A 16,180-nucleotide genomic window follows, 5' to 3' on the forward strand; every position below is an offset into this window, starting at 1 on the left:
AATTAGCATAGCAATGGCGTGGCCTTGATTGCGCTAGCCACACCCCCTCATTAGCATAAATCACTCACCTCCCTCATTACCGTAGCCACACGTCCTCATTTACATAATCCAATTACTATCCCTCATTTGCATAACACTAGCACCACCCTTATTAGCATAGCACACCTCCTCATTACCATAGTTCACCCACCACCCTCATTAGTGTAGCCACACCTCATTTGCATAACCCAATTATTATCCCTCATTTGCGTACCCCAGCACCACCCTCCTTAGCATAACACACCCCCTCATTAGCATATCATACCCCCTCATCAGCATGTCACACCCGCTCATTAGCATAACACTGCCTGCATTGCTATAGCCACATCCAGTCATTAGCATAACAGAATCACCACTACTCATTAGCATAACGGTCGTGGTGCAAGCCACGCCCCCTAATTAACATATCACAAAACAGCCCTGCCCTTCATTATTATACCATCCCCAAGCCCCGCCCCTCATTGCTGCACATCTGCCTCATTAGCATAACCCTGCCCTCATTGTGACTGCCTCATTAGCATAACCCCACCCTCATTACTATGACATCACCTCACTGTAACCCACCTCTCATTACCATAATCCATGCCCTCATTAGCATAACCCCGCCCTTTTCCCCTTTTAGGGCGGGGCTTGCTGAGGGGCGCCGTGCCGCCGAGGCCGAAGCCGCCATCTTGGGGGCGGAGCTTGCGGCGCTGCGGGGGCTGGGCCCGGAGTTCCGGGCGCTGGCGCTGGAATTGGGGCGGATCCGGCAGGAATCGGCCCGCAAGGGCTGGGCCCTGCGCCAGCTCCGCCCCCCGCCCCCGTGACGTCACTGCACCTCATTAAAATACCGCCGGCACGGCCCACTGCCTCGGCCTCTGTCCTTGTGTGGGCGTGGGTGGGGATGATTGACAAGTAGCAGCGGGCGGGGCACAGCGAATGATTGACAGCTCACACCGCTTGCCTATTGGCTTGCTGCGTGTGATTGGCAGGTAGGGCACGCCCTCTGACCCTAAGTCGGTCGTGATTGACGGCTCGCAGAGCGCTCTGATTGGCTCAGAGCCTCTTATGGGCGTGCACAACGCCCTCTGCGTTGATTGACAGCCGAGAGCGCGTTCCTATTCGCCCATACTCCAGGAGGGCGGAGTTAACCCTCCCGCCACTGCTTTGATTGGCAGCCAGTACCGCGCTCCCATTTGCTCTGGTTTTCCCGCCTCCACCGTGATTGACACCTCTCCTCGCTCTCCCATTGGTTCCGTGGAGCCCCTTGTGGGCGGGTACAGCGCTGCGATTTGATTGACAGCCCCGTTCCGTCATTCCATTGGCTGCGCGGGAGGCGGGCTAGGCGCTGATTGGCCGCCGCCTCACGGAGGGGGCGGGAGCAGAGGCGCAGCGATGGCGGCGGGTCCGGGAGCAGCGGGCACCGCTCGCGTCTCCTCAGGCCGGGACCTGAGCTGCGTGCCGGAGGTGGCGGGAGCGCTGGGGGCCGTGGCCAGGCAGGGGTGAGACTCGGATCCCCCAAAACCCAAAAAAATCCAAAAAATCCTACTCGGGGACCCCCAAAAACCGACCCCGAAATGCCCCTCGTGTTCCCGGGGGGGCCCAAAGGTCCCGCAGCATCCCGGAATTCCTTCAGAGATCCCCAGGTTCTCCTCTAATTCCCTCAGATCCCCTCAGGGACCCCAAAATTCCCCCAGAGACCCTCGAATCCCCTCAGGGATCCCCAAAATCCCCTCGGGATGCCCCGAATTCCCTCAGGGACCCCCAGAATTCCCTCAGGAATCCTCAAACTCCATCAGAGACTCCCAAATTTCCCCAAGGTCCCCTCAGGGACCCCCAAATTCCTCCCAGATTCCCTCAAATTCCCTCAGGGACCCCCAAATTCCCTCAGGAATCCCCAGAATTCCCTCGGGGACCCCAAAATTCCCTCAGGGATCCCCAAATCCCGTCAGGAATCCCCAAATTCCCTCAGGGATCCCCAGAATTCCCTCAGGAATCCTCAAACTCCATCAGGGACCCCCAAATTCCCCCAAAATTCCCTCAGGGGTCCCCCAAATTCCCTAAATCCCCTCAAGAATCCCCAAAATCCCCTCAGTGACCCCCAAATTCCCCCAAAATTCCCTCAGGGATCCCCCAAATTCCCTAAATTCCCTCAAGAATCTCCAAAATCCCTTCAAGGATCCCCTAATCCCCTCAGAGACCCCCAAGTTCCTCCCAGATTCCCTCAAATTCCCTCAGGGACCCCCAAAATCCCCTCAGGAATTGTCAAATCCCCTCAGGAATCACCAAAATTCCCTCAGGGACCCCAAAATTCCCTCAGGGATCCCCAAAATTCCCTCAGGGATCCCCAAATTCCCTCAGAGATCCCCAAAATCCCTTCAAGGATCCCCAAAATTCCCTCAGGAATCCCCAGAATTCCCTCAGGAATCCCCAGAATTCCCTCAGGGATCTCCAAATTCCTCTCAGGGATTTCCAAAATCACCTCAGGGACCCCCAGGTCCCCTCAGGGACCCCAAATCTCCTCAAGGACTCCCAAATTCCCCCAAAATTCCCTCAGGAATTGTCAAATTCCTTCAGGAATCCCTGAAATTCCCTCAGGAATCCCCAAACCCCCTCAGGGACCTCAAAATTCCCTCAGGGACCCCCAACTCGCTCCCCAGAAATGGCCTCCCAGTTTGATCCCAGTCCCTCCCAGTTTGATCCCAGTCCCTCCCAGTTTGATCCCAGTCCCTCCCAGTTTGCTCCCAGTCCCTCCCTGTTTATCCCAGTATATCCCAGTCCATCCCAGTTTGATCCCACTCCATCCCAGTCCCTTCCAGTCCATCCCAGTTTATCCCAGTTTGATCCCAGTCCCTCCCAGTCTCTCCCAGTTTGCTCCCAGTCCCTCCCAGTTGCTCCCAGTTTGATCCCAGTCCCTCCCAGTTTGATCCCAGTCTCTCCCAGTTTATCCCAGTCCCTCCCAGTTTGATCCCAGTCCCTCCCAGTCCATCCCAGTTTGATCCCAGTCTCTCCCAGTCCATCCCAGTCCATCCCAGTATATCCCAGTCCATCCCAGTCTCTCCCAGTCTCTCCCAGTTTGATCCCAGTCCCTCCCAGTTTGATCCCAGTCTCTCCCAGTTCATCCCAGTCTCTCCCAGTTTGCTCCCAGTCCCTCCCAGTCCCTCCCAGTTTGATCCCAGTCCCTCCCAGTTTGCTCCCAGTCCCTCCCAGTTTATCCCAGTCCATCCCAGTTTGCTCCCAGTCGCTCCCAGTCGCTCCCAGTATATCCCAGTCTCTCCCAGTTTGCTCCCAGTCCCTCCCAGTCCCTCCCGGTCCCTCCCAGTCGCTCCCAGTGGCTCCCAGTCCCTCCCAGTCCATCCCAGTCCCTCCCAGTATATCCCAGTTTGCTTCCAGTGGCTCCCAGTCCCTCCCAGTATATCCCAGTCGCTCCCAGTCCATCCCAGTCTGAACCCAGTCCCTCCCAGTTTATCCCAGTCTCTCCCAGTCGTTCCCAGTCCATCCCAGTCCATCCCAGTCCCTCCCAGTTTGATCCCAGTTTGCTCCCAGTCGCTCCCAGTGGCTCCCAGTCCCTCCCAGTCCCTCCCAGTTTATCCCAGTTTGATCCCAGTTTGCTCCCAGTCCCTCCCAGTCCATCCCAGTCCCTCCCGGTCCGTTCCAGGTTCGATTTCCTGTGCATCCCAGTCCCTCCCAGTATATCCCAGTATATCCCAGTATATCCCAGTATATCCCAGTTTGATCCCGGTCCGTTCCAGGTTCGATTTCCTGTGCATCCCAGTCCCTCCCAGTATATCCCAGTATATCCCAGTTTGATCCCAGTCGCTCCCAGTCGCTCCCAGTCCCTCCCAGTCCCTCCCAGTCCATCCCAGTTTATCCCGGTCCGTTCCAGGTTCGATTTCCTGTGCATCCCGCTCTTCCACCCGCGGCACCGGCGCGAGTTCGTGGCGGCGCCGGCGCGGGCGCGGCCCGGCCCCCAGACCCGCTCCGACCTGGTGCTGGCCGGCCGCGGTGAGACTGGTTCTTACTGGTTTATACTGGGAGACACTGGGAGGGGTTTTTGGGGCGGTTTGGGGGCATTTTGGGGCGGTTTGGGGGGATTTTGGGGCACTAAAAGGGGCAAAACCGGGGAAAAATTGACATTAAAGTCGAGTTTTGATACTGGTTTATACTGGTTTGATACTGGTTTGATACTGGTTTGTACTGGTTTATACTGGTTTGATACTGGTTTATACTGGGAGCCACTGGGAGGGGATCTGGGGCGGTTTGGGGGGATTTTGGGGCACTAAAAGGGGCAAAAATGGGGAAAAAATTGACATTAAAGTTGAGTTTTGATGCTGGTTTGTACTGGTTTATACTGGTTCATACTGGTTTATACTGGTTTGTACCGGTTTATACTGGGAGGGGGTTTGGGGCAGTTTGGGGGGATTTTGGGGTGGTTTTGGGGCACTAAAAGGGTCAAAAATGGGGAAAAAAATGGGTGTTTGGGTTGGGTTGTGATACTGGTTTATACTGGTTTGATACTGGTTTGATACTGGTTTATACTGGTTTGATACTGGTTTATACTGGGAGGCACTGGGAGGGGATCTGGGGTGGTTTGGGGGGGATTTTGGGGCGGTTTGGGGCGGTTTTGGGGCACTAAAAGGGGCAAAAATGGGGAAAAAATTGACACTAAAGTTGAGTTTTGATACTGGTTCATACTGGTTTATACTGGTTTGATACTGGTTTATACTGGTTTGATACTGGTTTATACTGGGAGGGGGTTTGGGGCAGTTTGGGGGGATTTTGGGGTGGTTTTGGGGCACTAAAAGGGGCAAAAATGGGGAAAAAATGGGTGTTTGGGTTGGGTTGCGATACTGGTTTATACTGGTTTGATACTGGTTTGTACTGGTTCATACTGGTTTGATACTGGTTTATACTGGGAGCCACTGGGAGGGGATCTGGGGCGGTTTGGGGGCATTTTGGGGCGGTTTTGGGGCACTAAAAGGGGCAAAAATGGGGGAAAAATTGACATTAAAGTCAAGTTTTGATGCTGGTTTGTACTGGTTCATACTGGTTCATACTGGTCTATACTGGTTCATACTGGTTTATACTGGTTCATACTGGTTCATACTGGTTTGTACTGGGAGGGCGCTGGGGGGGTGTCCCAATGGGATTTAGGGATAAATTCTGGGGTGAATTTGGGGGATTTTTGAGGTCAATTTGGGGGATTTTGGGCCAATTATGGGGATGGATTTCGGGGTCAGTTTGTGGAATTTTGGGGTGAATTTTGGGGTGAATTTTGGGGATTTTTGGGATGAATTTTGGGGTGAATTTGAGCGGTTCTGGGGTGAATTTGGGGAGATTTCAGGGTGAACTTTGGGGCATTTTGGGGTGAATTTTGGGATGAATTTGGGGGATTTGGGGCCAATTGTTTTGGGGTGAATTTTGGGTGAATTTGGGGATATTTTTTGGGGATATTTTGGGGTGATTTTGGGGTGAATTTTGGGATAATTTTGGGGTGAATTTGGGGTAAATTTTGGGGTGAATTTTGGGATGAATTTGGGATGAATTTTATGTGATTTTTGGGGTGAATTTTGGGGTGAATTTTTGTGAAATTTGGGGTGAATTTGTGTAATTTTGGGATAAATTTAGGTCATTTTGGGGTGGTTTTTGGGATAGTTTTCTGGGATTTTGGGGTGAGTTTTGGGGTGGATTTTGGGGTGGATTTTGTGTAATTTTGGGATGAATTTCGGGTGAATTTTGGGATAGTTTTGGGGCATTTTGAGGTGAATTTGGGGATAATTTTGAGGTGAATTTTGGGTGAATTTTGGGATGAATTTGTGTAATTTAGGGGTGAATTTTGGGATGAATTTCGGGTGAATTTTGGGATAATTTTGGGGCATTTTGAGGTGAATTTGGGGATAATTTTGGGATGAATTTTGGGGTAATTTTTGGGATGAGTTTTGGGATGAATTTGTGTAATTTAGGGGTGAATTTTGGGGTGAATTTTGGGATAATTTTGGGGCATTTTGAGGTGAATTTGGGGATAATTTTGGGGTGAATTTTGGGGTGAATTTTGGGATTAATTTTGGGGCACTTTATGGTGAATTTTGGGGTAACTTTGGGATGAATTTGGGGTGAATTTGGGGGATTTGGGGGTGAATTTTGGAATGAATTTGGGGCATTTTGGGGTGAATTTTGGGGTAATTTTGGGGATGAATTATTGTCAATTTTGGGGTAAATTTTGGGAATAATTTTGGGGTGAATTTTGGGATGAATTTGTTTAATTTTGGGGTCAATTTTGGGGTGAATTTTGGGTGAAATTTGGGGTGAATTTTGGGATTAATTTGTGTAATTTTGGGATGAATTTTGGGGTGAATTTTGGGATAATTTTGAGGTGAATTTTGGGTGAAATTTGGGGTGAATTTTGGGATTAATTTGTGTAATTTTGGGATGAATTTTGGGGTGAATTTTGGGGCATTTTGGGCTGAATTTTGGGATGAATTTGTGTAATTTTGAGCTGGATTTTGGGCTGAATTTGGGGGATTTTGGGGTGAATTTTTGGCTAAATTTTGTTGAATTTTGGGGTGAATTTGGGGTGAATTTTGGGATGAATTTAGGGTGAATTTTGGGGTGAATTTTGGTTTGAATTTGTGTAATTTTGGGGTGAATTTGTGTAATTTTGGGATGAATTTGGGGTGAATTTGGAGGATTTTGGGGTGAATTTGGGGGTGAATTTTTGGATTGAATTTTGGGTTGAATTTTGGGATAAATTTGGGGCATTTTGGGATGAATTTTGGGGCATTTTGGGATGAAGTTTGGGGTGAATTTGGGGGTAATTTTGGGGTTTTTGGGGCAGACTGGAACACGCTGATCGTGGGGAAGCTGTCGCCCTGGATCCGCCCGGATTCGCCGCTGGAGCACGTCAGGAAGAACTCCCAGAAGGTGAAATTGGGGCATTTTCTCCAATTTTTGGGAATTTCAGGGCATTTTGGGAATTTTTAGGGAATTCTCAGGGGATTTTTGGGGCATTTTCCCCATTTTTAGGGAATTTTCAGGGCATTTTTGGGGCATTTTTGGAATTTTCAGGGCATTTTTGGAGGATTTTCTGAATTTTTAGGGAATTTTCAGGGGATTTTGGGGCATTTTGGGAATTTTTTGGGAATTTTTGGGGCATTTTTGGAATTTTTAGGGAATTTTCAGGGGAATTCGGAGAGTTTTCCCAATTTTATGGAATTTTCAGGGGATTTTTGGGGGATTTTCCCAATTCTTAGGGAATTTTCAGGGGATTTCAGGGCATTTGGGGAATTTTTAGGGAATTTTCAGGGAAATTTGGGGCATTTGGGGAATTTTTGAGGAATTTTGAGGGCATTTTTTAGATTTTTTTTGGGAATTTTGAGGGAATTTGGGGAGGAATAAGAAGATTTTTTGGGGGATTTTTGTGGGAATTTTGGGATTTTTGGGAGAAATTTGGGAATTTTTTTGGGCTTTGGATTTTTGGGACAATTTTGGGATAATTTGGGGATAATTTAGGAAATTTTTGGTTCCAAGACTGGATTTTGGGCTGAATTTGGGGTGAAATTTCCCGAATTTCGCTCAATTCCGGGTGGGATTTTTGGGGGAATTTTAGGATTTTTGGGGGAATTTTGGGAATTTTGGGGCAATTTTGCGATCACTTTGGAATTCTGGGATAATTTTGGGAATTTTTGGTCCCAAGACCTGGATTTTGAGCTGAATTTTGACGAACTTGGGCTGAAATGTTCCTGATTTCGCTCCGTTTTGGGTGGGATTTTTGGGGGAATTTTGGGATTTTCGCGGGAATTTCGGGATTTTTGGGGGAATTTCAGGATTTTCGTGGGAATTTCGTGATTTTTGGGGGGATTTTTGTGGGATTTTTGTGGGAATTTCGGGATATTTTTTGCGTGAATTTTGTAATTTTTGGGGGGAATTTCAGGATTTTTGGGGGAATTTCAGGATTTTTGTGGGATTTTTGCAGGGAATTTTGGGATTTTTGTGGGATTTTTGCAGGGAATTTCGGGATTTTCGCGGGAATCTCGGGATTTTCGTGGGAATCTCGGGCTCTTTTCGGGGGCAATTTCGGGATTTTTGTGGGAATTTCGATATTTTCACGGGAATTTGGGGATTTTCGTGGCAATCTCAGGATTTTCGTGGGAATCTCGGGCTCCTTTCGGGGGGATTTCGGGATTTTTGTGGGATTTTTGTGGGAATTTTGTGATTTTTTGTGGGAATTTTGTGACTTTTTGTGGGAATTTGGTGATTTTCGCGGGAATCTCGGGCTCTTTTCGGGGGAAATTTTGTGATTTTTGTGGGAATCTCAGGATTTTCATGGGAATTTCGCAATCATTTTGTGGGAATTTTGCGATCTCTTCGGGGGGAATTTTGGCATTTTTGCGGGAATCTCGGGATTTTCGCGGGAATCTCGGGCTCTTTTCGGGGGGAATTTGGGGATTTTTGTGGGAATCTCGGGATTTTTGTGGGGAATTTCGTGATTTTCATGGCAATCTTGGGATTTTTGCAGGAATCTCGGGCTCTTTTTGGGGAAATTTGGGGAGTTTTGTGGGAATTCCGTGATTTTCGTGGGAATTTCAGGCTTTTCGTGGGAATCTTGGGCTCTTTTCGGGGGCACTTTGGGGATTTTGGGCGGAATTTCGGGATTTTTGTGGGAATTTCGGGATCTTTTTGGGGGGAATTTCGCGCTTTTCGCGGGGATCTCCGGATTTTCGCGGGAATCTCGGGCTCTTTTCAGGGGGAATTTGCGGATTTTTGTGGGAATCTCGGGATTTTTGTGGGGAATTTCGTGATTTTCATGGCAATCTTGGGATTTTTGCAGGAATCTCGGGCTCTTTTTGGGGAAATTTGGGGAGTTTTGTGGGAATTTCGTGATTTTCGTGGGAATCTCGGGCTTTTCGCGGGAATCTCGGGCTCTTTTCGGGGGCACTTTGGGGATTTTGGGCGGAATTTCGGGATTTTTGTGGGAATTTCGGGATCTTTTTGGGGGGAATTTCGCGCTTTTCGCGGGGATCTCCGGATTTTCGCGGGAATCTCGGGCTCTTTTCGGGGGGAATTTGGGGATTTTGGGGGGAATTTCTGGATTTTTGTGGGAATCTCAGGATCTTTTTGGGGGAAATTTCGGGATTTTCGTGGGAATTTCGGGATTTTTGTGGAAATTTCGTGATATTTTCGGGGGGAATTTTGGGATTTTCGCGGGAATCTTGGGATTTTCGTGGGAATCTCGGGATCTTTTTGGGGGAAATTTTGGGATATTTGTGGGAATTTGGGGATTTTTATGGGAATTTTGTGATTTTTGTGGGAATTTCGGGATTTTTGCGGGAATTTCAGGTTCTTTTCAGGGGGAATTTGGGGATTTTTGCGGGAATCTCGGGATTTTCGCGGGAATCTCGGGCTCTTTTCGGGGGGAATTTGGGGATTTTCGTGGGAATTTCATGATTTTTGTGGGAATTTCGTGATATTTTTGGGGGGAATTTGGGGATTTTTGTGGGAATTGGGATTTTCGCGGGAATCTCGGGCTCTTTTCGGGGGAAATTTTGTGATTTTTGTGGGAATCTCAGGATTTTCATGGGAATTTCGCAATCATTTTGTGGGAATTTTGCGATCTCTTCGGGGGGAATTTTGGCATTTTTGCGGGAATCTCGGGATTTTCGCGGGAATCTCGGGCTCTTTTCGGGGGGAATTTGGGGATTTTTGTGGGAATTCCGGGATTTTTGTGGGGAATTTCGTGATTTTCATGGGAATCTCGGGATTTTCGTGGGACTCTTGGGATTTTCGCGGGAATTTGGGGATTTTTGGGGGGAATCTCAGGCTCTTTTTAGGGGGAATTTCAGGATTTTTGGGGGAATTTTAGGATTTTTGCTGGAATTTTGTGATTTTCATGGGAATTTCGTGATATTTTCGGGGGGAATTTCGGGCTTTTCGCGGGAATCTCTGGCTCTTTTCAGGGGGAATTTGGGGATTTTCGCGGGAATTTCGGGATTTTTGTGGGAATCTCAGGATCTTTTTGGGGGAAATTTCGGGATTTTCGTGGGAATTTCGGGATTTTTGTGGCAATTTCGTGATATTTTCGGGGGGAATTTCGCGCTTTTCGCGGGAATCTCCGGATTTTCGCGGGGATCTCGGGATTTTCGCGGGGATCTCGAGCCCTTTCCGGGGGTAACTGTGGGAATTCGGGAATTGCGGGCCGGCAGGCGCTGCGGCAGGAGCTGGATTTCGGGGCCTACCTGGGCCTGGCCGCTCACCTGGTGCCCCTGCGGGGGGGGCACAACCCCAACCTGGCGCGGGGGCTCAGCGCCCACCTGCACAGCGGCCACCACGCCACGCAGGTGACCGGGCACTGGGGGAGACTGGGTTATACTGGGAGGGACTGGGAGGGACTGGGAGGGGGGAGAACGGGGGGAAAATGGCTAAAAATGGGCTAAAAATGGGGGAAAACGGGGAAAAAAGGGTCAAAAATGGGGAAGATATGGGGGGAAATGGGGATTTGGGGTTACTGGTTTGGACTGGGGTATACTGGGAAGCACTGGGAGGGACTGGGTTATACTGGTTTATACTGGGAGGGACTGGGGGAGACTGGGTTATACTGGTTTGTACTGGGAGGGACTGGGAGGGACTGGGAGGGACTGGGAGGGGGGAGAACGGGGAAAAAATGGCTAAAAATGGGCTAAAAATGGGGGAAAACGGGGGGGGAAACGGGGGGGAAAGGGTTAAAAATGGGGAAAATATGGGGAAATGGGGTTACTGGTTTATACTGGGAGGCACTGGGGGAGACTGGGTTATACTGGGAGGGACTGGGAGGGACTGGGAGGGGGGAGAACGGGGAAAAAATGGGGGAAAACGTGGAAAAAAGGGTCAAAAATGGGGAAGATATGGGGGGAAATGGGGATTTGGGGTGACTGGTTTGGACTGGTTTCTACTGGTTTGGGGTTACTGGGTTATACTGGTTTATACTGGGAGGGACTGGGAGGGGGGAGAACGGGGGGAAAATGGGAAAAAATGGGGGGAAAACGGGGGGGAAAGGGTTAAAAACGGGGGAAATATGGGGAAATGGGGTTACTGGTTTATACTGGGAGGGACTGGGGGAGACTGGGGGAGACTGGGTTATACTGGGAGGGACTGGGAGGGGGGAGAACGGGGGAAAAAATGGCTAAAAATGGGCTAAAAATGGGAGAAAACGGGGGGGAAAGGGTTAAAAACGGGGGAAATATGGGGAAATGGGGTTACTGGTTTATACTGGGAGGCACTGGGAGGGACTGGGAGGGACTGGGAGGGGGGGAGAACGGGGAAAAAATGGGGGGAAAACGGGGAAAACGGGGGGGAAAGGGTTAAAAATGAGGGAAATATGGGGAAATGGGGTTACTGGTTTATACTGGGAGGGACTGGGGGAGACTGGGGGAGACTGGTTTGTACTGGGAGGGACTGGGAGGGGGGAGAACGGGGGGAAAATGGGAAAAAATGGGGGAAAACGGGGGGGAAAGGGTCAAAATGGGGAAAATATGGGGGGAAATGGGGATTTGGGGTGACTGGTTTGGACTGGTTTATACTGGGAAGCACTGGGAGGGACTGGGTTATACTGGTTTATACTGGGAGGGGACTGGGAGGGACTGGGAGGGGGGAAAATGGGGGAAAAACGGGGAAAAAAGGGTTAAAAATGGGGAAAATAGGGGGAAAAGGGGGGGAAATGGGGATTTGGGGTGACTGGTTTGTACTGGTTTATACTGGTCCTTACTGGTCCATACTGGTTTATACTGGTCTATACTGGTCCATACTGGTTTATACTGGTCCATACTGGTCCTTACTGGTTTATACTGGTCCATACTGGTCCGTACTGGTCCATACTGGTCCATACTGGTTTATACTGGTCCGTACTGGTCCATACTGGTCCATACTGGTTTATACTGGTCCATACTGGTCCATACTGGTCCATACTGGTCCGTACTGGTCCGTACTGGTCCATACTGGTTTATACTGGTCCATACTGGTTTATACTGGTCTATACTGGTCCATACTGGTCCATACTGGTTTATACTGGTCCATACTGGTCCATACTGGTCCATACTGGTCCGTACTGGTCCGTACTGGTCCGTACTGGTCCATACTGGTTTATACTGGTCCATACTGGTTAATACTGGTCCATAATGGTTTATACTGGTCCTTACTGGTCCGTACTGGTCCTTACTGGTCCATACTGGTCCATACTGGTCCTTACTGGTTTATACTGGGCAGTTCTGGGTGCAGGTGCCGCTGGTGCCCAATGAGGATTGCCGCGATGACGTCATCGCCAACGAGGCCCCGCCCACCGGGGGCGACGAGGAGAACACGTGGGAGTGGTGAGGGGGGGGAATCGGGGCGAAAACCCGGGATTTTGGGCAAAAACGGCGGATTTTGGGGCAAAATTTGGGGATTTCGGGCAAAAATGCGGGTTTGGGGCAAAAATGAAGGGGTTTTGGGGGAAAATCTGGCAATTTTGGGGGAGAAAATGGGGATTTTGGGGGAGAAAATGGGGATTTTTGGGGGGAAAAATTCAGGAGAATTTGGGGGAAAAAATGGGGATTTTTGGGGGGAAAAATGGGGATTTTTTGGGGAAAAAAATGGGGATTTTTGGGGTGCCAGGGTGCCCCCGGGTGTGCCCAGGTGTGTTTTGGGGTGGGTTTCGGTGCCCCCAGGTGTGCCCAGGTGTGCTTTGGGGTGCCCCCAGGTGTTCCCAGGTGCCCCTAGGTGTGCCCAGGTGATTTTGGGGTGCCCCCAGGTATGCCCAGGTGCCCCCAGGTTCCTCCAGGTGTGTTTTGGGGTGCCCCCAGATGCCCCCAGGTGTGTTTCGGGGTTTGCCCAGGTGTGCCTAGGTGCCCCCAGGTGTGTTTCAGGGTGCCCAGGTGTGTTTTGGGGTGCCCCCAGGTTTGCCCAGGTGTACCCAGGTGACCCCAGGTGTGTTTTGAGGTGCCCCCAGGTGTGCCTGGGTGTGTTTCGGGGTGCCGCCAGGTGCCCCCAGGTGTGCCCAGGTGTGTTTTGAGGTGCCCCCAGGTGTGCCCAGGTGTGTTTCGGGGTGCCGCCAGGTGCCCCCAGGTGTGCCCAGGTGTGTTTTGGGGTGCCCCCAGGTGTGACTGGGTGTGTTTCAGGATGCCCTGGCGCCCCCAGGTGTGCCCCTAGGTGCCCCCAGGTGCCCCCAGGTGTGTTTCGAGGTGTGCCCAGGTGTGTTTTGGGGTGCTGCCAGGTGCCCCCAGGTGTGCCCAGGTGTGTTTTGGGGTGCTGCCAGGTGTGCCCAGGTGTGCCCAGGTGCCCCCAGGTGTGCCCAGGTGTTCCTCCCCTCCCCCGCAGGTGGCACAACTTCCGGACCCTGCTGGACTACAACAAACGCGTGGCGCTGGGTGAGGGCGGGGCTTATCCCGGAGGGGGCGGGGCTTACCCTGGAGGGGCTGGGCTTACCTGGGAGAAGGTGTGGCTTACTTGGGAGGGGTGGGGCTAACCAAAAAGGGGTGTGGCTTACCTGGAGAAGGTGTGGCTTACCTGGGAGGGGTGGGGCTAACAAAAAAGGGGTGGGGTTTACCTGGGAGAAGGTGTGGCTTACCTGGGAGGGGTGGGGCTAACAAAAAAGGGGTGGGGTTTACCTGGAGAAGGTGTGGCTTACCTGGGAAGGGTGGGGCTTTACAAAAAGGGGGCGGGGTTTACCTGGGAGAAGGTGTGGCTTACCCTGGAGGGGGTGGGGCTTTCCTGGGAGGGGTGCGGCTTACCTAAAAGGTGAAACCTCCCCCGTAAAGGGGCGGGGCTTATCTGGGAAGGGGGCGGGGCTTACCTGAGGGGTGGGGCTTAAGTGAAAGGCAGCGCTGCTTTCCTTGGAGGGGGTGGAGCTTAGCTGAAAAGGAGGTGGGGCTTACCTGGAAGGGGGTGGGGCTTTTATGGGTGACAGCAGGGCCTCACATGAGGGGCGGGGCTTAGCTGAAGGGGTGGGGCTTTGGCCCATACTGGTCCATACTGGTTTATACTGGTCCATACTGGTCCATACTGGTCCATACTGGTCCATACTGGTCCATACTGGTTTATACTGGTCCGTACTGGTCCATACTGGTTTATACTGGTCCGTACTGGTCCGTACTGGTCCATACTGGTTTATACTGGTCTGTACTGGTCCATACTGGTCCGTACTGGTCCGTACTGGTCCGTACTGGTCTGTACTGGTCCATACTGGTCCATACTGGTTCATACTGGTTCATACTGGTCCATACTGGTCCATTCTGGTCCATACCAGTTCCATACTGGTCCATACTGGTCCATACTGGTCCATACTGGTCCATACTGGTCCATACTGGTCCATACTGGTCCATACTGGTCCATACTGGTCCGTACTGGTCCATACTGGTTTATACTGGTCCATACTGGTCCATACTGGTTTATACTGGTCCATACTGGTCCATACTGGTCCATACTGGTTTATACTGGTCCGTACTGGTCCGTACTGGTCCATACTGGTCCATACTGGTTTATACTGGTCCATACTGGTCCATACTGGTTCATACTGGTTTATACTGGTCCGTACTGGTTTATACTGGTCCTTACTGGTTTATACTGGTCCATACTGGTTTATACTGGTCCATACTGGTCCATACTGGTCCATACTGGTCCGTACTGGTCCGTACTGGTCCGTACTGGTCCATACTGGTCCATACTGGTCCGTACTGGTCCGTACTGGTCCATACTGGTTTATACTGGTCCATACTGGTCCATACTGGTCCATACTGGTCCATACTGGTCCATACTGGTCCATACTGGTCCATACCAGTTCCATACTGGTCCGTACTGGTCCGTACTGGTCCCCAGCGCTGGAGATCGGCCCGGACCTGCCGTCCCCCGCGGCCCTGGCGCGCTGGCTGGGCGAACCCGTGCGCGCCGCCTTCCTCCCCACCCGCCTCTTCCTCACCAACAAGAAAGGCTTCCCCGTGCTGGCCCGCGGCCACCAGCGCCTGCTGGGACAGCTGCTCAAGGTACTGGTTATACTGGTTTGGACTGGTTTATACTGGGAGGGACTGGGAGGGCACCGGGAGAGGGTTTGGGGTGAAAAAAGGGTCAAAAATGGGGGAAAAACGGGTTAAAAATGGGGTAAAATGGGGGAAAATGAGGATTTGGGGTTACTGGTTTGTACTGGTTTGGGACTGGAGGTTACTGGTTTGTACTGGGAGGGACTGGGGAGGATTTTGGGGGGATTTTGGGGGGGTTTGGGGTGAAAAAAGGGTCAAAAACGGGTTAAAAATGGGGGGAAATTGGGAAAAATGGGGGAAAATGAGGATTTGGGGTTACTGGTTTGTACTGGTTTGGGACTGGGAGTTACTGGTTTATACTGGATTGTACTGGGAGGGCACCAGGAGGGGATTTGAGGGGGTTTGGGGTGGAAAAAAGGTCAAAAACAGGGAAAAACAGGGAAAAATGGGGGAAAATGGGGGAAAATGGGGGAAAATGGGGGGAAATGAGGATTTGGGGTTACTGGTTTGTACTGGTTTGGGACTGGTTCTTACTGGTTTATACTGGTTTATACTGGTTTTTTACTGGGAGGGGACTGGGAGGGGATTTCGGGGGGGTTTGGGGTGAAAAAAGGGTCAAAAACGGGGAAAAAATGCGGGGATATGGGGAAAAATGGGGAAAAATGGGAGAAAATGGGCATTTGGGGTGACTGGTTTGTACTGGTTTGTACTGGTTTGGGACTGGGGGGCACTGGTTTGTACTGGTTTATACTGGGAGGGTCTGGGAGGGCACCGGGAGGGGATTTGGGGTGAAAAAAGGGTAAAAAACGGGGGGAAAACAGGTTAAAAATGGGGAAAAATGGGGGAAAATCGGGGGGAAATGGGGGTTTGGGGTTAATGGTTTATACTGGTTTGTACTGGTTTGGGACTGGGAGTTACTGGTTTGTACTGGTTTATACTGGTTTATACTGGGAGGGACTGGGGGGGATTTTGGGGGGATTTGGGGTAAAAAAAGGGTTAAAAATGGGGGAAAAGGGGGGAAAATGAGGATTTGGGGTTACTGGTTTGTACTGGTTTGGGACTGGTGGTTACTGGTTTATACTGGTTTGTACTGGTTTGTACTGGGAGGGGATTTGAGGGGATTTTGGGGGGGTTTGAGGTGAAAAAAGGGTCAAAAACTGGTTAAAAATGGGGGGAATTTGGGA

The 16,180-nt window shown here is 50.9% G+C and overlaps 1 protein-coding gene across 1 annotated transcript in view; it reads left to right on the forward strand.

Moving 5' to 3' along the window:
- Window positions 1-1,382: 1,382 nt before the first annotated feature.
- PRMT5 (protein arginine methyltransferase 5) overlaps window positions 1,383-16,180 on the forward strand; it is a 39,130-nt gene continuing 24,332 nt past the window's right edge. Inside the window, exons 1-7 of the mRNA XM_038126545.1 lie at window positions 1,383-1,520; window positions 3,905-4,023; window positions 6,854-6,939; window positions 10,218-10,352; window positions 12,253-12,356; window positions 13,342-13,391; window positions 14,839-15,002. Coding sequence (XP_037982473.1) covers window positions 1,414-1,520; window positions 3,905-4,023; window positions 6,854-6,939; window positions 10,218-10,352; window positions 12,253-12,356; window positions 13,342-13,391; window positions 14,839-15,002 — 765 coding nt within the window. The 5' untranslated portion in view covers window positions 1,383-1,413. The remainder of the gene's footprint in view (window positions 1,521-3,904; window positions 4,024-6,853; window positions 6,940-10,217; window positions 10,353-12,252; window positions 12,357-13,341; window positions 13,392-14,838; window positions 15,003-16,180) is intronic.

This window comes from Motacilla alba, unplaced genomic scaffold (assembly GCF_015832195.1).
Source record: "Motacilla alba alba isolate MOTALB_02 unplaced genomic scaffold, Motacilla_alba_V1.0_pri HiC_scaffold_35, whole genome shotgun sequence".
In the NCBI taxonomy this organism is placed as follows: Eukaryota; Metazoa; Chordata; class Aves; order Passeriformes; family Motacillidae; genus Motacilla; species Motacilla alba.